This window comes from Strix uralensis, chromosome 2, assembly GCF_047716275.1.
Source record: "Strix uralensis isolate ZFMK-TIS-50842 chromosome 2, bStrUra1, whole genome shotgun sequence".
Classification (NCBI taxonomy): domain Eukaryota; kingdom Metazoa; phylum Chordata; class Aves; order Strigiformes; family Strigidae; genus Strix; species Strix uralensis.
Genome location: NC_133973.1, coordinates 134,765,832 through 134,786,395, shown reverse-complemented (window position 1 = coordinate 134,786,395; position 20,564 = coordinate 134,765,832). Strand labels below are relative to the sequence as shown.

General features: G+C 40.7%; 1 protein-coding gene across 2 annotated transcripts in view; it reads right to left on the bottom strand.

The window, feature by feature from the left end:
- Window positions 1-20,564, bottom strand: part of INTS4 (integrator complex subunit 4) — a 37,567-nt gene that overhangs the window by 9,142 nt on the left and 7,861 nt on the right. For both annotated transcript variants that reach the window (XM_074860429.1, XM_074860430.1), the window contains exons 6-17: window positions 19,495-19,545; window positions 18,777-18,865; window positions 18,393-18,513; window positions 17,809-17,880; window positions 16,597-16,771; window positions 13,679-13,884; window positions 10,955-11,097; window positions 9,806-9,921; window positions 7,711-7,844; window positions 6,775-6,932; window positions 3,764-3,857; window positions 1,554-1,634 (exon numbers count right to left, since the gene is read on the bottom strand). In XM_074860429.1, coding sequence (XP_074716530.1) covers window positions 1,554-1,634; window positions 3,764-3,857; window positions 6,775-6,932; window positions 7,711-7,844; window positions 9,806-9,921; window positions 10,955-11,097; window positions 13,679-13,884; window positions 16,597-16,771; window positions 17,809-17,880; window positions 18,393-18,513; window positions 18,777-18,865; window positions 19,495-19,545 — 1,440 coding nt within the window. The remainder of the gene's footprint in view (window positions 1-1,553; window positions 1,635-3,763; window positions 3,858-6,774; window positions 6,933-7,710; window positions 7,845-9,805; window positions 9,922-10,954; window positions 11,098-13,678; window positions 13,885-16,596; window positions 16,772-17,808; window positions 17,881-18,392; window positions 18,514-18,776; window positions 18,866-19,494; window positions 19,546-20,564) is intronic.

Genomic DNA, 20,564 nt, shown 5'->3' with positions numbered 1-20,564 from the left:
CCAAGACAGACAGTTCAATTAGAGAAGATTTAAAAAGCTGATAGGCTTTTGTTTCTACTCATCCCTGGGGACAGCTGTCAACAGCATAGAAGGTTTTGATGCACAGCAGTACCTGCCTCTTATTACATCTCAATTAACTGAAGACTCAAAATGTCAGCATAGTTTCCCAGCAGATCCATGAACTTGCTTTTACCCTAGATTTGTTTCTGGATTATTTAATAGCTTGCTTTCTCCTTTACCTTTTCTTAGGGCTTAGCTTTGGTTTTTCCAGGATCAGATGATTTACACATCCAAGAATCAGAGTAACTCAGGTTGGGTGGGACCTGCAGAGGTCATCTAGCCTGGTCCCCACTCAGAGCAGGTCTAATTAGATCCAGTTACTCAAGGCCACATCAAATTGTGAGCAATTCCAAGGACAGAGATTCTCCCTCACCTCTCTGGGCAACCTGTTACAGTATTTAACCACCCTTACGGTAAATTTTCCCCCTTTTATATGTAATCAGAATTTCTCATATTCCAATTTGTGTCCATTGCCTCTTGTCCAGAGCTGTCTGGCTCTGTCTCATCTACATCCTACAGTGATAGACAGCAGTAAATCCACCCTGAAGCCTTCTCTCCTCCAGGCTGGACACGCCCAGTTCCCTCAACCTCTCCTTGCGGGGAATGTGCTCCAGTCCCCGACCACCTTGGTGGCCTTCTGCTGAACTTGCTCCAGTTTGTCAGCATCTTCCTTCTACTGGGGAACCCAAAACACAACACAGTCCTCCAGATGTGATCTCCCCAGAGCTGAGAAGAGGGGAAGGACCACTTCCCCAGACCTGCTGGCTATGCTCTTGCTAAGACAGCCCAGGATGCAGTTGACCTTCTTTACTGCCTCACGTTCAATGTGTTGTCCACTGGGAACCCAATGTGGGACATCAGGAGGTTCCTGTCATCCCAATTCCCCAGCCTCTCCAGACCAGCCTGAAGAGCAGCCATGCCCTCCAGCATATCAGCTGGCACCTCAATTTGGAGAAGCCTTATCACCTGCTTATTCAGCCAGAATCCTGTCAGTTTGGTGAAAAGGAAACAAGAGACTGCATCAAAGACTTTGCTAAAGTCAAGAGATAAGACATCTGCTGCCCTCCCCTTGTTCAGAGCACCAGTCCACTCATCAGAGAGGGCAGTGATGTCAGTCAGGCATAATTTACCCTTGAGGAATGCATTTTGGCTGTTCCCAATCACCTTGTTGACCTTCACTTATTTAGAAACGACTTTTAAGAGGAGTTGGTCCATAACCTTCCCCAGCAATGAGGTGAGGCTGAGCAGCCCACAGTTTTCCAGATCTTCTTTCTTGTTCTGTAAGATGGGTGCAATATTTGTCTTTTTACAGGTGTCATGAACCTCTCCCACTCATCACTCATCTTCTGAAGATGAGAGAAATTACTCCACTTTGGGGAACTAAGATTTACTTGGACAGACCACAGCAGTGGAAGTTCAGAAGTGTATTATTGTTGCAAGGCCACGGAAGGGCTCATATCTCAGGACTTGCCTCCATGCAGAGCCAACCTCACCTGTTTTGCGGCAGCAGATGCTAACGCGTTCTGTTTCAGGTACAGAGGAGCTGCCACGTTCCACAGCTTCTCCTGTAAGGCCTAGAGAAGAAAGCCATGAAATGATGATAAATACCCAGGTCAGTCTAAACACTGTAATGCTGTGCTAGGTGGGTTTGGGAGCAAGGAAGATACCCTGTCTCTCAGCTGTACACCAACAGGTTGGTTGAGAAAGCGGGCCAAAGTTTTCTGTTGTGCTTTTAAGTACAAAACGGGAAACCAAGGCCTCCAAAATATGTTTTGTTCTATAAATACAGAGATACTTATACAACTATAAAATATGATAGAAGTTGAGAATAATATTAGCACAGCTATGAATTAGAGACTTGCTGTTCCAAACCCTTCAGTACTCCTTAAGGGCAACTTTACGCAGAATGAAGTCACTTACTAGAAATCAACAGCCCACTGCTTTATCACCTCCCCGAGACCAAGATCAGGGCAATCAGAGATTGAAGGCAAAAGGTAGAAACATTAACAACTGTCCTATTTTACCTATAACACACCTATACAGTCCTATTTCTGAGCTATACTGTTGACAGTCTCTGCCCCACCAAAGATCCTGGAGTTGCTATGAATACTGAGTATAGATCAGCTACTGATATTCATATTAAAAAAAAACAAACAAACAAACAACTCAAACCACCCAAACACACCCTAATTGCTTTTTGATTTACATTTTAAAAAATTAAGAAAGTTTGACTGGATGATTTACATCACTGCCTCCTTTCTGAAGTTGCTTATCCTTAGATACAGCTACACACAAAGCTGGCTGTAGCCAAAGCTCAAGAACATACAGACCGTATCCTTCACCTAGGTTGGCACCAGAACCCCAGCTAATGACCCCTAAAATCACAGGTTATGTAGAGCCTTTAAAGGCCTGGAACGTTCTGAGCCATAAGAGGCTGGGAAATGAAGATACTTTTTTCCCCAGCAGCTTCTTTCTGTTGGGGAAAGAAGCAATTGTAAAGAAATCTACTGAAAAGGGCTGCTCTGGCATTCAGGTTCTATCTGCCATATCAGAGTTCCTAATTGTATGATATTACGAGTTCCTTTTAATTTCAGCCACATTACTGACTCTTCTGCATCAAGCCAAGAACAGCTGATGCAGCTTTTACCCCCTTCTTCCAAACAGACCACTCCTCTTTGCCAGATACGCAAACCATCTGGTTCATTCCAGTCAAACCCTGGAGAAGGGCAACAAAGCCACCTCCAAATGCTGGTCCTCTGCCTGGATAGCACATTTCGCTTTGGCAAAAGTTCTGGATTTAGCTAGGATTGTACTGAACTGTAACACTGCTCATCTAGAATGCCTTCTTTGGGTGATAAATGTATTCCAAGGATCTGAGGGCTGCCATGAGATATGCCAACTGGCAGCTATGCGTTTAACAAAGAAACTGAAATCCCTTCTTGCTTTTACATAACAAAGCTTTTACTGAGTCCCTTCTGGAAACCTGTTTGTGGCTTGCTTTGGTTCGTGCTTTACGTGTGCATAAGTTACATTCAAACACCTAAAGAATGCCAGGAGACTAACTTAAATACTCTGCCAGCTTAGTGTTTGAGAAGTGAAGCAAAAAATTAGTTCCCGTTTACAGCAAGAAGGTGACTTGGAAAAGGGTTGCTGCCATGGTGTCAAAGTAACCACTTTATCTGCTAATACCAAACAGGTAGATCATTTCAGCACTATAAAAAAGCTCAACTGATATTTTGCTCAATCAAGTCTAAAGAATTCCTTTGGCATTGGTGACAAAAAAGCTGTCTACAAAACACTGGCTATAAAAACTCCATTTATAGCACCAGTTTAGCACAAAGCATTCTGGTGGCCACAAGCAGAGTTACTCTCGTAACATAAAAGGCTACAGAGTAGTTGCCTCCAATGTGGTTTGTGTCAGAAAATAAACTCAGCACTGGCAAAATGCACATGAACCAACATAAACCCACAGAGATCTGCGGAGCATACTCATTGGCAGAGATCTGCGCTGGCATACTCATTGGCAAAGCTACTGCATAAATTATTTGCCACAGAAGGGAAGCAGGAGTATCAGAAATCCGTGGAACCTGTGCTTCCATCATACATCATTTTCAGCACAAACATCAAAACATGAAAGTGGACCACTGTGAGGGACTGGGGGCATTTTTGAAGAACAGTCCAAAAACCACAGATGAAGTCAAACCTTGATGAGGAGCAGCTGACACTGAAGGTAAGTTGCAGTGAAATCTGCCATCCCTGCCAGTTCTGACTGCAGTTCTCCAAGCCTCTGAAGATCACTGAAGCATGTGGAAAAAAAAAGAAAAAAAACAATGTTGAGACAGCAAGCAGGTTAATCTAAGTGCACTCAGAACACACCAACAGCAACGATGAAGCCAACTATTCCTGCATCTTGCTTTTTCTTATCCTTAGAATAAGGACCAGAAGCAGTAGCAAAACATGCAGTACAAACCAGTTTGCACCTTGGGACTTGGCATCTCCTTTCTTCCTGGAGGCTGACACGAGCACAGCAGTGGAAGCAGTAAGTCTGTCAACCCACATTACTCTGCAGCCCTATGGGAACCATACAGCATAGCAGTTCCAGATTTAACTTAAAACACTCCAGACTTCTACAGCAGCTAACGACCCATTTGTGTTACACTGCTGAGATATCTAACTATTCATGTTGGCTAGAAAACGTTGTTTGGAACATGTCAGGCTCACGCAACCAAGCATATTTGAAATACAGCTGCCTTTTTACATCAAGCTGAAATCTGATGTGCTGATATTTGCCCAACTAGCTGTTGTGTGTTGTCTGGTATTTCTTGTAAATCATACAGCAACAGAAGTAGCTTTTAACTTGACAGAAAAAAATTGACAGTTAATGGAACCCAAAAAGGCTTCTTAAACATGTTTTAAAATCAAAAGTGTGTATTAAGAAAACAAAACTCATTTTTTGTTACAGAACTGAAAATAGGTTGGATGATGTGGATTCAACACATTTCTGTTCTTCTCTGCATTTTGCTTTGATCCAAAGTGTACTAAAATTATCACTCCACTTCCATGTTTCTGTATTATTCATGTAATTTATAAAAAATAATACTGTATTATTAAAAATAATATTTTTTCTTCAGATGACCCTTTTGTTTATTTTGGATTTATCTTTGCATTTATGACGCAATTCTGAAACTTTAGCTCTGCCAAGCCAAAAGGTTGCTGAGGGCTGACACATTAAAAAAAAAAAAAAAAAAATCCATGAGATTATCTGTATAATTTGCAGTCAAAAAAATCCTCTCCTAAGCAGAGGGGCTGTGCCTTCCTTCAATGCAACAACAGGAGAGCCAGCCTGAGCCTTACATAGTGACTCCTCTTCATCTTCTCGCAGAGAGCAGAGAGAAGAGGAGACTCCTGGGTGCTTAATTCCCACGTCGTACTTCCTGCATCACAACACACTAACAGGGAACAGGATGTCATCTCTCAGCTAACAGCTAGGCAGATATTCCATTTTCTAGTCTTCTACTGTTCCCAGTTCCCCCAATTCTATTCCCTCACAAATCTTAAACAGATTTCAACATCCCTGCAAGACAAAAAAAATTCTTGTTGTATAGATGGAGAAACTAAACCACAAAGACCAATTTGCTAAAAAGCCTGTCTTACAGTTTCAGCTGCAGAGCCTGGGGGAGAGCATCAAGTCTCGAGCATGGTTAGGAATACAAGTCCCAAGTAGACACCAGCTCCACGAGGTCTGCGCTACTTCCCCCGATGACAACAATGATAAAGGAGGAGGGAGTTATGTCCCACCACAGAACCCACTGCTGGGAGCCTCTTCTATCCCTTTCCTCTCAGTAAGCAAACTGTCGGTGCAGGAAACTCTCGCCCTCTTCAAAATAACCTTGAACACTTTTTTTGTTTTCATTTGAAATCCTCCCTTCTCTTAAGGGTGGAAAACTGCAGCTCGTTCAGTACACTTCCTGGGTGGTGATCCCAGCAGTAAAAAGGCCAAGCCAATAACTTCTATCAACTCCAAAGCATTGCTGTCCTTTACTGCATAGAAGTTACGCATGCAGCCACCTCCAACACGACTTCTACACTCAAAATCAAAAACATTCAGGGCCTGCAAGGTTTCCAGACCTTCATCGTGCTTATAAGATTCTGGATGCTCTGCCAAGAGATTACCTGTTTCAAGTGTTTAGTGCATTAAATGCTTTGAGACTCTGTTTAGTAGCTTTAAAACAGCTGAAGACAAACCATATAGTTTTCACAGTGGGTTTTCAGTGAGGAGCACGCTGTTTATTCGCCACTGCAGGTGGGCATGAAAGCAATTTAACAGCTACACATACAGAAAAGGCAGCTAATTTGGGGGGGGGAAAAAAAGAACAATGCTTTATGGAATTCCATATTCCAAACAAAGCATTTTAGATTGTTTTTCCAACTCTCAAAATAAGGCTCTTTTCCTCTTCCCAACCAGAGGAATCACACTGAAACATTTTTTGGGTGTTTCATTTGTGTAAATCAGTCTAGGGATGAAATGGAAGACACAGCATAAAACCCACATTCAGAAGCCATCCTGTCACCCTTATCTATACAACAGCAGACAGCAACACACAATAATATTGTCTATTCCAGGAAAATCTCTCTCATTTTCAAACTGACGAAGAATGCCAAAGTCCTTTATAAGTGGGACTGGTGATAAGAACCCAACAAAGCACCAGAAGCAGGTCCTCTCCTGCTGAATGAAAGGTCACACGACCTGGAAATGAGAAGAGCAAAGGGGAAAACCTCTCTCTTCCCATAAAAACAAACCAAAAAAAAACCCTGCGCACGCACATTAAAAATAATATGATCAAAATGAGGGACTCACACAGGGACAGAGAACTAAGAATGACACACAAGGCTGTCATCTATAAAAACTGAAAGTGTATTTTACCATAAGCAAACAGTGCAAGAAGAGCACCCTTACCTGACTCTTACCATGCTCTGAAAAGATGTCCCCCCCCAAAACACACACTGATTTTTCAGTGGGGCAAAACCACAGCTGAGACCATCAGTTTCGCTTCAAACAGGCCACGAATACCTTTTCATCACAAGGCTCTCCAGAAGTCTCGGGCTAAGTGCCCGACAGCAAAGTACACTGATATTCAGCAGCAAAGCACCTGCTGCAGAGAAATTTGGAATCCTCACGGATCTTCCCGTGAACAGGTCAGCATGCAGCCTTACCGGATGGTAAATTCCAGCAGCTCCTGTATGCCCTGCGGGTCGAGGTGCTGAAGGTTGTAAACCCTCTCCAGGCTCTGATGCAAGAACTGCTGGGAAGGATCTTCATGTGGTGTAATACTGGGAGAGACAGGGGAGGACACCAGCTTTCTACCTGGCAACTAAGCAAGAAGAAACACATGCATACAAAGTCTAACACAAGTAACAACACTGCAAAATGCTGCCGCATTATTTAACAACTACCAATTGAGAGCTCCGATTTATTGCTCAAATTCTAAATTTCTATTAAGGATTTCAAGTCTACATCTTTTATCTTTGTTAGTTAATACCCTCCATTTTATAATCCACTTGCAGCTAGAGATCTTCAGGTTAAACTTCAGCATCCCTTTGAGGGAAACACCTTCCTCATCTATTGACACTGTGAAGTCAAGGGAAGTCCAGGACCACACAAGCTGCAATTCATTTTATGAGCTGTAATAAGACTTACGACCAACTTCAGTCCCACCCGGACTTTCATGCAGGAAAACATGCTTCAAAGCAGCAGGGAACACCTCTCACCCATGAGTAAACCGATTAGGTAGGAGGCAAGTCAAATGTTGGAAGATCTACAAAGGCTAAGCTCCCCTTCCCCACGCAGTCAGAGCTACAGAAAGCTCCCAGGAACCCTGCCCTCCCAGTATTCTTTCCTTAGCAGCAAACCATGTGCTATGCTCACTTGAGAGCAGTAATGTTATTATTCTCCCCAAAATATTACAAAATCCATATTGCAACAATTTAATATTTGGCTCTCCTTACTCAATGTACATTTCAGTATTCATTCACTTGGTGCTTGGGAGAAAAAACTTTTACAATTGAAGTGTTTCACACTGACAGACATGGAACAGATCAGCAATATTCATAACAGAGTGGTGAAGTGCAAACCAAACTCATTCAACTTACTCTTAATGGAGGAACCAGATGAGAGAGACTGTCCTGAAGATAGGCGTAATGTCTAAATGTATGATCAGAGAACAGGGCAGGCATTGTTGGGCAACTTTTAGCAGCATTAAAAATCAGAACCAGAACAGCAATGTCTATTGAAATGGATTGTTAAAGAAAAATAAACAACAGCAAGAAGAGCTCCTTGGGGATGGCAAGTTAAAACAACAGCTCCTCAACCCTTTCTTTGCTGAAGATTGTTTAGGAAGTTCTTTACAGTTGGAGAATGCTGAGCAAAACCCAAAGAGGCAGCTGTCTGAGCAGCTGAAAACCAAGCACAAAGCACAAACATGACAGGATGGGGCATATTGGAGGAAGGATGTTACTGTCAACGTGGGATGGCTCAGGGGTGACACAAAGGAGAGGAGCCAGGGATTACAAATGCAGAATGTGCTCCTTAGGTGGCGTTTCACTCTTCCTCAAAGCTTACACCGCGCTTACCAGTTTGGTACCCAAACACCACCTAAAATTAAACATTTACCCCCAACTCTTTTAAAACTGTTGCATTTCCCGTGATGCCCCGAATAACATCCCTCTTACACAGACTTAAAACAAACTAAAGAATCAAACAGAGGAAGATAATTCTGGAATAGAAAAAAACATTTTCACAGTCCGAGAGCCAGAGAGATACGGAGGACAGCTAAAGGCTTCAATCAGCCCAACGGCTGGGGCACTCACCTGCAACAGGGTGACCTCAAGCATAAGATCTCTAACAGGAGAGTGTAAAAGGATCCCAGCGCAAAGCTTATTATTGTCTGGGCTCTCATCTGCACAGGGAAGAAGTAGCTTCAGCCACAGAAGGGACTGAACCCACATCTCTCACCTCCTGAAAAATCTTCTGCATCCACGGGCTGCCAAGCCTCCACTTAAACCGATTTCTTCTCTTTGCCTAGAATTCTTTCCAAATTTTCAGCTGAAGCTATTCACCTAATCTGATTCAAATTTGCTAAGTGCTTTGAATCAGACAGAACCATACTTTTAATTAACAGTTTACACTGGAAACATACCATTCAGGTCTACCTTGGCTCTCAGGCCTGTCTTTCTCAGACTTTATCTCCATAAAATTTGGTGGTAAGTTACCTCCAGAGCATTCTGTCAAATAATATTCTTTGGTTGAGGGCAGGAAGGTGCACTGAGCTAAGTAACAGCTTTCTCTGCCCTGCAATGTTCCTTCAATTCTCAACTCATATGACAAATTTATTCAAATTATTACTCAGCTGATTAGGGATTAACTTTTCTCTCCACCCAATTCTAGCCCTTTTCAATTCTTACAAGGTATTTATTTAATCTGTATAGAAGTTCTAGCTGATGGCATGTGACTGGTGAGAGAAACAAGGAGTAGCTTCACAGAGGAAGAGAGCTGTTTCAGTCTAACATCCCTCAGCATGCATCAGAAACAACATTACATTCTGCAATCACACAGAAGGGAGGGAAGGAGAATGAACAATGGAAAAACGGTATTTCACATTTCCAAGGCATCTCCTATTGTTAAGGATAATGGTATAACAATAACAGTTTGTATTCTAAAGCACTAGAAGTGCTAAATTAATACAAGGATTTCTGATTTTGAATTATTTCAAAAAGATACTGAATGTATAGCATTATGGGGATTCAGTCACTGCCGCACTAAGAGATGGTACCGTTCTACACCCTGCACCACAGAAGGGGAGGAGACATTTTATCTAAAAAGAAAACAGACAAGGAAAACCACCCTTCTTATTTAAAAGCTAAAGCATCTTCAAAATTAGTGCAAACTAGACAAATGTTTTCACATTAAAGGGCTCATCTACAAAGCCTAAACCCTGACAAATTGCTTGATTATTCATCACAGCATAAAAAAAGGCTGATTATACCACATTGGTATTTATGAAGATGGTTCCAGGTAACAGTTATTCCATCACTTGCTGAGTAATAAAACTAAGTGGCAAAGGGATTCAGAAATAGCTACACGATTGTCTGCTACAGTTTGAAATCGTTTAACAAATGTGAGCATCAGGAAAATATGAATAAAATCTATTACAGTCAAAATAATCAACTGGCTTCGAGAAAAAGATACAGGCTGGGTCATCCATGTCTGGTTCTGGAGTGTCAAAGAATGGATGTGTGCTCAGCAGCTCTGGGACTAACGGAAGCACCAAAGTGGGATGCCTGCTTCCCAAGAACTTCAAGCATCTGGAAATACACGTTGAAATATTTCTTAGTAAACATGTACATTGAAAAATAAACCATTTTAAAGCACTATTATTACTATATGTTGCAGCAGTACTTTGACTGCTGGTCAGCATCCTACAGTCCAAGCCTACGGTCTCTTCATGGCTGAGTACTTGTGTTATTATTTGATAGAATCCAAGAAAACTGAGAGGACAGCTTGAAAAAGACAGCAGTAATAAAATTTTTTTATATAAACTGTCCAAGAAATACATAATACCTGGAGCTATACAATCCAAGAAAAGCTTTCATAATGAATGCTAACAATGGAGTGTGATTTTTTTTCTTCAGAAATAAAGGAGTGAGGAGGTAAAAACCCAACCAAATCACAAAACCCAAAAACCTCAAACTCCACCAAACTCCAAAAACAATGTCAAGAGTACACTGGAAGACAAAACAGACTAAAATAAGTGTTTCCAATAATACCCAAGAATTCCATCTCAAACCATGCATGCTGGAGCATCACTTCCTTTGCTGCTTCCATTAAAGAACCAAAAAAACCCCCCACACAAACGTTCCATTATTTTTGCTCAGACAAAGTGCCTCCAACAGCACGATGCCATGTAGCCAATCCACTTGTCTCGACTGATATAATCAACCGTTGGTAAATATTACTATTTAATGCAGTGTCAAGTAAGCACAAAACATTAGTTGCATAGAAGAGATGAGGTTGTAAACTGAAGGTGGAATTCATCTTTTCTGGGAACGCTTTGAGTGCTTGTAATAGAAAGCTACTTCCAGGAGTGGTCATCAGTTCTCGATTCCCAGTACGAGCACTGACAAGCAAGAACACCACAGTTTCTATATCAATCATCAATACGTACAATGCTTAGTATAGCCACTATTCCAAATATTTACAGAACGACAGGATTGTACACCTGTTATACAATATACAATATTATACAATATACTTGTTACCTCAATATTTGCCTAATGCCCCAGTTACTAAAAAGAATAGGAAAATAAGCAGACACACAAGGACACTGCACACACTCACTTCCATATGGATTCTCTGTCTGTGGGATATTTAGTTAGGTTTTTCAGCAGCTCCACCAGTGCAAGATGGATGCCTTCTTTAGTTGAGACATTGGTGCAACACAACAGTTCATGAAGTGCTTCCCGAATGTCCCTTGAAGAATCCTAAAAAAAAAAAAAAAAAACCAACAACAATCCAGACATCTTTGAGTGCTGAAAGAGAAGATGTGCCTGCATACACATTTACTTTAAAGGTAGCGGTTCTTGCTCCTTGACTGAATTAGTACTAGAGGCATCTGAAAAACAGCACACGTTTCTAGTTATCGTAGCTGAGCACTGATGAAGTGACAGACCAGGCAACTGCTGCAGAGTCTCCTGCTGCTCTCATCCACCCCAGTGCTTCATTTACCGGAATGAATGGGAACTGCTTCACCACTGACCTTCTCAAGCGGAGCAAGAATCACTGTTTGGTTTCGGTGATGTTGCACCCTTAGGCATAGGAAGTAACAGAAAAGGAAGGCGCTGGGTAACTCAGCAAAACAATCACCGAAGATTGTTTTATCGCCTTCAGAGAAGCCTTTTATCATTCAACATGTGAAGCTCAATTCCACAAGCCTTTAACCCAGCCACCAGCCTCCAGGTTTGTGCAAGTGTTGAGGACATGTCAATGGCTGGACAGACTAGACTAACAGTGATCATCTGTAGGATAAAGGAACTTGACCTAACTACGGGTTTATAGATGGGCAATAAAAAACACACACTTGCACAAGTGCAGTCAGGAACTTTGTTACGATCATGTGGGATCCCCAATGTACTGCTTTTAAAGTCACATTGCACCCATTTTATTTTTTAGGCCAGGGTGACGCTGTACAGAGGAGCTTGTACAATCTCCAAGCAACATTTTTAGAAGTGCTGTGGCTAAACTCCAGCTTAATTAATGACATTCCTTCTGCCAAAAACCACCTTGCCACTCCTTATCAATGTACTATACTTCCTTGCTATCAGCATTTGTGTGGCACTGCTGGACAGAACGTGAAAATTTGACAGGAGACGAGAACTGGGTGCGTTTCAATGGTGGATTTTTATTTTTTTTCAAATTATAATTTGCTAAGTATCAACAGCTCATTCATCACTGTCTTACACAAAAGAAGAAAGAGCAGTCTTCTTGTAAAGGCTTTTAAATGACAGCCAACACACACAAACGATCAAAGGAGGAAAGCACAGCAGGGCTGCTCAGCCGTTCCTTAATTTGGTGCTGGAAGGCAGACTATGACCAAGAGAAAACGTACTCTGAGGACTGGAATGAAATGACCATGGACATAAAATACTCCAGGTGAGTTACACGGAGCTCTGGAAGTACAGAGACAAGCAAAGCACAAGACTATGAAGGGACAGAGAGGAGCACAGCTCAACGGAAACTGAGATCAAGGACAACAAGGAAAGCATAACCCAAAGCCTGGTCAGAAAAGCAAGGAATAGCTGGTAGAGTTATGCAGATAAAGTCAAAGTGGTGGGGTGAAAACGGAAGTTACCTCCACACCCCACTGTTCCATATTTACACTCTTGGAACAAATTTAGGCACCAAAATTAAAGCGATTTTTCCATATCCTTTATTTTGGCACTGGAAGATGGATTTTACAGAAAGCAAGCAAGCACCTTTCAGAATCAACCCCATCAAAATGTTAATAATTCTCACACTTTAGCTATCCTAATACCTAATAACTATGATAATATAAGCCATAATACATGTATGATTTATCATACATGATAAGTCAGTACAGAAGTGTAAGACAGAACCCCAGTCTAACTCAGATGTTTGTATACCTTGATGCACAGGTCCCCAACTTGAACAAATGTCAATCAACTACGTAAAAACGTGAGGCACCTAAAACTCATTGCTGCACTTGGAAATTCAGATCACATTCCACAGCATTTGTTACAAACTGATAAAATAGGTTGGTTAGTTTGCTTCTTCCTGGGGCAAAACTGAAGGAAGCCACTGTTGCCCTGGGTCAAGCAAACAGCAGGTGAAAAGACAGAAACAGCAGATTTGCAGCACCACCTGAGGCTGGGAGATGACTCAAAAGAAGCAGAAACCTGCCTACCACATGCAGCAGCATCAAAAAACCCACGTCTCAAGGGCTATAACTCAGCAAATAAATCAGGTCTAAGGGTTTGGAACAGCACTGTTCATACAGGCAAAATCTCCTCCCCTTCCTGGATCAAAGCCATCAACCAGGACCAGCAGCTGATTCATGCCGGCCCCTGGATCCTGGCTGAGCACTGACTGCTTGGGAAAGGCCAAATCTAGCAGAGCTTGCTAACGAACCCTCTCAACAGTCAGAAGACAGCACTCAGGCCCATATCCTGGCTCTGCTTGGTAAGTAAAGGTGTAGCCAAAGCAGCTGAACAAAGGAAACAGAAAGAAAATGAAGTTGTATTCAACATGAAGTGGTGCAGAGTGCTGGACCACAAAACAAGACAGAAGGAAACACACATGAAGCAACAGTATAGTGATCAAGGGAAGAGTTTTTATCTGAAATTCATCTATTTCGAAAGCATTCTGTGGTCCTGGAGATCACAAGCTACTAGACCTTAAGAGTCTTTGGGGGTGTTCAAAAAAAGAGCAAAAAAACCAACAACAAGAGGTGGACAGTTTCATCTCAGAGGAAGGGGCTGACTGGATAATTAAGTACCCCAAAGAAAGCAGGAATGCAATTTTTTCCCCTCCTCAAGAATTTCTTACCTCCAAGACAGCTAACACAGTATCCAGTTGGTCTTCCCGCAGCGTGATATTGTTGGAAATTTTTCTCATTGTGTGTATCGACTGTAATCTCACCTCCTCAATTTCATCATTAAACATATCAACCAAAAAATCCAGGCACTTCTCCGCAAAAGAAGGCGAAGACTGAGCCAACATACAGAGGGCTTCAACCGCAGCGATCCGAACCTCTATTAAGAGAGGGAGGGAATTAATTGTTAGTGCTGTTTAAAAGGACGTACCACCCAACGCCAGGCTTCGTGTTATCCAAGGACTGGAGATGCTAAAGAAACCCTGAGGAGATGGAGATTAAACAGGGACCCAAGCCATTAGGGACCTTTTCACAGGGAAGTCTTCAAATCAAAAGCTTCACCTCTAATACGGTGCGTTCTGCTGGTGTAAGCATCTGCAGAGGGACTTCAGGTGAAAAATAGGTCTCCTATCCAACAATAAATATTACGTATTTCATCGTGCGTTTCGCAAGTGTAGCTATAACCCTGGTATCTTAAGCAAACTAATTTAGATAATTAAACTCTGCTTGTTTTATTCTTCCTGACATTTTAATTGCTCGGAGCACTCGCTGCTTTTTTAGCTTGCTATGTAGCACTTCATGAATTGCTGAAAAGCCCTTGAGTATCAGCACTTTGGCAGTAAACAGAATGGAACTCCTCTGCTTCATGACTTTGGATTCCTCAAAAGAAAGGAAAAATGTACCACCTAATTATTAAAATGACTCAGAATTTAAGCAAAAAAGCATCAAAAGGTGTCTGAGAGTGTATTCATACTGTAAAACATCACAAGAATTTGAAGAGTACCCAAATATAACAAGCTTAAGTGGAGATGAGATTCTCCTCCCTGCAGCCATCCTCGCTAGCTTCCGTAACATTTATGTGCCGGGATCATAAAAATAAGAATTAATTTGATGTCTTGCAAACATTATTGTTTTAAACATACTTTTATTTTTCATTCAAATTAGCTCATCTTGAAAACATTTACTTAAACTCGTGTGTAGCTTTCAGGCCTATTGTTCTTAAAGAACATATTTGATTCCTGATGATTCTGATTAAGTAGAAAAATGCAAACACAGCGAGACCCCCGCTTATTCAGTAATGAAGCTTTTGTCACAACCACAAGTCTCTGTGGTCATTAAGACCAAGGTATTACAGAAGAAAAACATTTTGCCAATATTGCTTTCATAAGCTGACACACTAATTTAGATTTAAGTTACAACATGGAATTCAAGAAATGAAGCAGTGCTGCAAGTAAGGAAGAGAGCTCAGCAGCATTTAAAAAAGCTGCAGTGGAAGAAGAGTTCTACATTATTTAATGATCTGTGTATATTCCACATCTGTCCATTTTATCAACACTCCCCAGTAGCACGATATTGCCACAAAACCTACGGCACAAGAAACCTGTTTCACAGGTCAATGGACTGAACCAGAGAAAATTTTTCACTGTCAGTCGCAAAACCACAAAGTTGCATTTTCAAGCTCTGGGGAGAGTTTAGCTATTAGAAAAGTGTGCTTTTATTTGCAGAAGTCACGGAACAATAAACCAACTTTTATAATAAAATCTACAGTAATATTTTTGTTATACGGTTTTGTACTTTCTAATTTAGCCTCGTCCTTCCAGTAACATTCAAAGCAAATTCCAGAATAACATTCAGAGCTCTGCATTTTCACAGCTCTATGTAAATACCAGCCGTTCTCAATAGCCTTAAGAAATATAAATCTTCACCCATGGGGAAGTTGGGCTGGGAAGGGTAGCACACAGACTTTCCTGAGGCCGTCAGCATGGTCAATGCTACACCCAAACCTCGGAGCTCAAGAACGTCTGTGTTCCAGTTTGACACTCATAACTCACCCTCTTTAAAAGAACAGATCAGATATAATCTGCTGGAAAGAGACTATGGCCTTCGAGTCCATCATAGGAAGACCACAAGAGACCAATACAATAGTGCTGTGGAACAGGTAAATGTGACCTCAGAACACAGGTATTTCCATTACAGAAAAAGAATTATCAAGAACATTGCTAAAGATGTAAGCAAGACCTCAACTGAAATTTAAGTACCTGAAAAGATACAGATCCAGTCACCAATTTTCAAGAATAATAGCTGGTCAAGATGAAAGCTTTAGAGCAGCAGAGACTAAAAGGAGCCTAGCCTTCATTAGGGAAACCAGTCCCCGAGAAAAGCAACAACTATTTAAATCTGAAACCTACCACTGGCTAAGAACAAACAGGTATAAATTGGCTATGGATAAAATTGGGTTGGAAATGAGAAGAAAAATTCTGTTTGCTGGAGCTGGTGGATTCTGAAATATTTTGAAAAATGTGTGTGTTCATCTCCACGAGTTCTAACCTTTGTTAGGATGGAAGCTGCTATGTTCACAAAACGAATGATTAATGGACTCCTCGGACACAGATTCCTTGTAGTGCTATGTTTAAACAAGTAGTTCTATAAATTTCAATTTTCCTTCCTGCAGAGAAAACACCAATTTCAAACAGCAGCAACTAATGTTACCAATTTAGAGCCACATGCAACCGTTACATTTAAGTCAATAAAAACAATAATCCCAGCGGGTTTCTGCATAACATATGCAACCACTTCTTAACAGGTATTTTACTAAAACTTTACCATTTATAGGAAGCTATTTTTTTGGCTACTCAGTGGAACCTTTCCAGCCAAAGTTCTGTGCAACACTGTAGCATCTTTGAAACAACCGCCATATCAGAGATCACAACGGAATAAAAACCCACCGCCCTGAAGTCCATGATTTGTTAAAAAAAACCTAAACATAATAGCCAAGTGATGTATTTTGACCAAAAAAACCCCCACAAAACCAAAGTTTATTAGCCAGCACATAACTCCTTCTTTAGTCATTCCACAGTAGGTTAACACTTACCGTACATCTCATCTTCCAGGCCATGAACAAAAGCCCCGCAAGCTCCCGATTCAATCAAGTTCACAGCACCTGTATCGATTTCTTCTTTGGGAGCATCATCTCCCCACTTCCTGCCACTTGAAAACTCCCCGGAGCTGTAGAGTTCTTTGGCTCGTTCATGTGCAGTGCGCTTCCTCTGTTCAAACAAGTTTTACAGTTACAACCACGGTAAACTTTAAATATGACCAAACAAAATATTAAATGGTTTTATTGGATTTGAAAATAGATGTAGCTAGAGGCTTAGACATTGATACACACATGCAAATGCTAAGAAAAGAAAATAGTACCTTCTCTTCTATGAATATTTCTAATTGCCAGTACAATTTGTATTTTGGATGTTGGGAAACAATAATAACTACTATATTTGAATTAACATATTCTTAGACATCCATTATAAGAACAGCCAAACTGGGTCAGAGCAAAGGCCCGTCTAGTTAAGCACCCAACAACGGATCTGCAAAAAACAGATGCTATCACTTTGCAGTTCAACTTGTTAAACTGCAATTAAATACTTTAATGACTACCAATACTATACAGAGTTCAGTAATGTGTAAAATGCAATATTCACTCAGCATGCTTGCCAGCCCATCTCCTCTCCCTCCACACTGTACAGAAAGCTGTGTGGCACTTTCTTTAACAGCCTTTACAAAGCAGCCCACAAAAACCAGCAGCTCTTCATCATTCTTTCCTAGATAGAAAAACTCAATGTAACACCTCGAGCGAGTTGCTTAAGGAAGGAGTTTTACTGAAAAGTTTTGCTCGTAGGGCTCAGGAGTCCCAGCCTTTAGCTACTCATGTCTCTTGAAATGGTGAGGTCTACTGGTCGGATCTTGCAGGATGTTTCCATAAGCTTGCTCCTAAAACTAGGATGCAGTCTTTCCGTACACAATTAATAAAGCTTTTAGCCAAAAGACTGCCAGAAGAACACAAACATTTACCTCTCATCTGTGAAACCTGAATAGCCTAGAGCTGTTTATTACAAGCTTGGCTAATGAAATCTAAAACTAGCAATTGCTTCATTGACTTTAATCTAAAAGAAAACCTGTCATCATCAATTAACTCTCAGCATCCCTGAGGCAAGGACGTGGTAAACAAACACACTCCACATTACATACCTGTTGTGCCATTTTAGTACGGTACACACAGTAAAGACAAACCCAAACATTTACATACCCTCAGATCTGACATGAGCTTCTTGTCAAGGGTCTGCTCTAGGAAATGGGAGCTAACTTGTTGCATGGAACCCTAAAGCAAAAAAAAAAAGAAAAAAAATCAAAAGGAAGAAATAGGATTATTCTAAATTACACCATATAATTTCCTGATTTATCCCAAGATGACATCTAATCTTATCTACTCATTCTTAGAGCTTTATATAATGCTCGACACTATCGTGTGTCAGAGTCTAAAGAAGTTTACTTAAGACAGTCAGAATGTCTTATTTTCCCACTGAGGCTAATATGGCCTTTCTTGAGTTGAGTTGGTTTACATATCCTGTGCTGGAGAAGCAGGAGGAGGGAATTATAAGAAGTACTTGGCTTTTTCTTGGATACCCAACCCTCTGCTCTCAAGGAAAGAATCACTGCAGAGCTCAGCTGAGAAACTTCTGGGTTTCCTCAACCTCTCTTATTTCTTTCTTCTCAGAATCTTGGCAGAAATTTACCTATACAGTTTTTAAACATCCTCCCATTTTTTTTCCAAATATACATGAAAAGTAAAGTAATGTAAGATGAATTATTTTCAGATAGAGAATAACTTACCAATAACTTAGCAGCTTGTACTCTAACAACCCAGGAACCATCGCTAACCATATGACAGATTTTTCCAAATGCATCATCAACCAAGCGAATTTCTTCATTAGAAGAAGGAATCGGGACGATGCTAACACAGAGAAACATAAATCAGTATGCTGATCACACGCCATGCTGGACGGAATCAAGCAAGAAACAACTATGCTGAATTCCTATGGATGTGCAACAAGTACCAGGAAGCAAAACTTCATCCGGATGAGTGCTCTCTCATCAGTTATCAGGAATTTGCACACATTTTCTAACAGCTACTCCTGAGACTTACTGGCATAAAACTCTTGGGATTAGGATGATTACTCTGCCAATTCTTTGAGTCACTTTGCATACAGTACATACCTTTCAGGGTAAAGCTGACTGAGGACCCAAATTAGCTGAACTGCAGCACTGCGCACTTGCTCATAATCATCTGCCAACAGCTTGCAGGCCTGAAAGAAGATTCACAGTCCAATATACCTGAAACATTTCCCACACTTCCCACAGTGGATTTAGGATCCTCACCATAAATCAGTTAGGACAAATTAAAAATCAGGATGAATTCAGGCTTCCCTTCTACTCCCTAGTATTTCCAAGTTTGATCAGGTAGACTAGTCCTAAAGTCAATCAGGCACATGCTGTAAAACTCCAGAATTGCCTGCACTATGCAGGAAGCACAAAATGTGAATCTGTAATAGAAGTAATGTGATACAGGCTTCAGCTGTGCAGCTTTACTGACATAACAAATACGGGCTTCATGGGTACTCTCCAATGAACAAGGGTTTAAGACTTGAAGATTGCCAGCTGACAGTAATAATTACATAATGCCTTGGCCTTCCCATGATTATCTCCCCCAACAAACAACATCTATGAAAGCATATGCTTTAGTGTGCTTAAGCACGATGGATGCGAAACAGATTTTTCTTTCCACTGCCATAGGACAATAAGGAATACAGGCAACCTAAGTGCAAAATATTCCACTTTCATTCAGTGCCCTCTTCATCTCAAAGAACATTGTCACAGAATCTAAAAAGCAAGATATACAAAGAAGTACAAAATAAATAAAAACACAAGGTTTTACCTGACTGTAAATAGCTTGCTGTAGTTTTAATCCTCTTTCATGAAGCTGCAGCTACAGAAAAAAAACAAACACAAGGATGTATAACTATAGGTTTAACTGACACAGACTAAGTTTTCACCACTGTTTTTTCTGCTTTGAGTAAACTTAGTTACTTGCACTTCTTGCTTACTGCTGTAATTAAAATATTTCATTATCTTGGCCATAAGTATTTTAAATAATAATCTTGACTTCAGTATAATTTTTTCAAACTTTACAGCCAGTCATACTTCAATTGATTAGGAAAATAAAATTTATATAAATACACTGTCTGTCCATTCTCCCAATCTTCAAACAACTGTTTAGTGTTAGCCATATTCAACTACAATTAAAACAGATACATGAATCTTCAAAATAATTCGTTTACTACCATTCCTGAAACACAGACCCAAAAGCAGCGTTGCCAGTGAGTTTTCGTGCCCTGTAAATCTTTCAGTTACAGAACCAGAGGAATAGCAAAAACTGTTCTACTAAACATTGTTTCTATCTTGAGTAAGGTAGTATCATGAATCTGACTAATAAACAAATATAGCCGGCAAGAAACAGTTCTTTTCTATATCCACTTCTTCAAAGTACAACAAGCCAGTGACAAGATTAAAGAAAAAAATAAAAACACAGTAGCAAGGAAAACTATGAACAAGAACCCTCGAAGTGGTTAGTGACCCTGAATTCATTCAGCATGTTTCTGTGCTTCAAACAACAGAAAGACAGTTGTCTTTGTGCTGTAATTATAAATTCAAGGTCAAAAATCTTGCTCTGGATTTGGTTGAATGCCAGGGTAAAGGTCACTCAAATGACTTTAAAAAAAAAAAAAAAAAAAACCAACAGAAATCAGAATGGAATGAAAATGAGGGATGAGTGCAACCTCCAGCAGAGGGAGATCCCAGACAGATTTAAGTGCAATCTGATCTCCTCAAACGCATCCTGCTTCTTTCTTTGGAGTTTAATATCATTATTCAAATACCCTCAATTCAAATACCCCTGTTGACCATCATGTTAGATGGGATATTGTTATAAACTTTAAGGGTACTAAG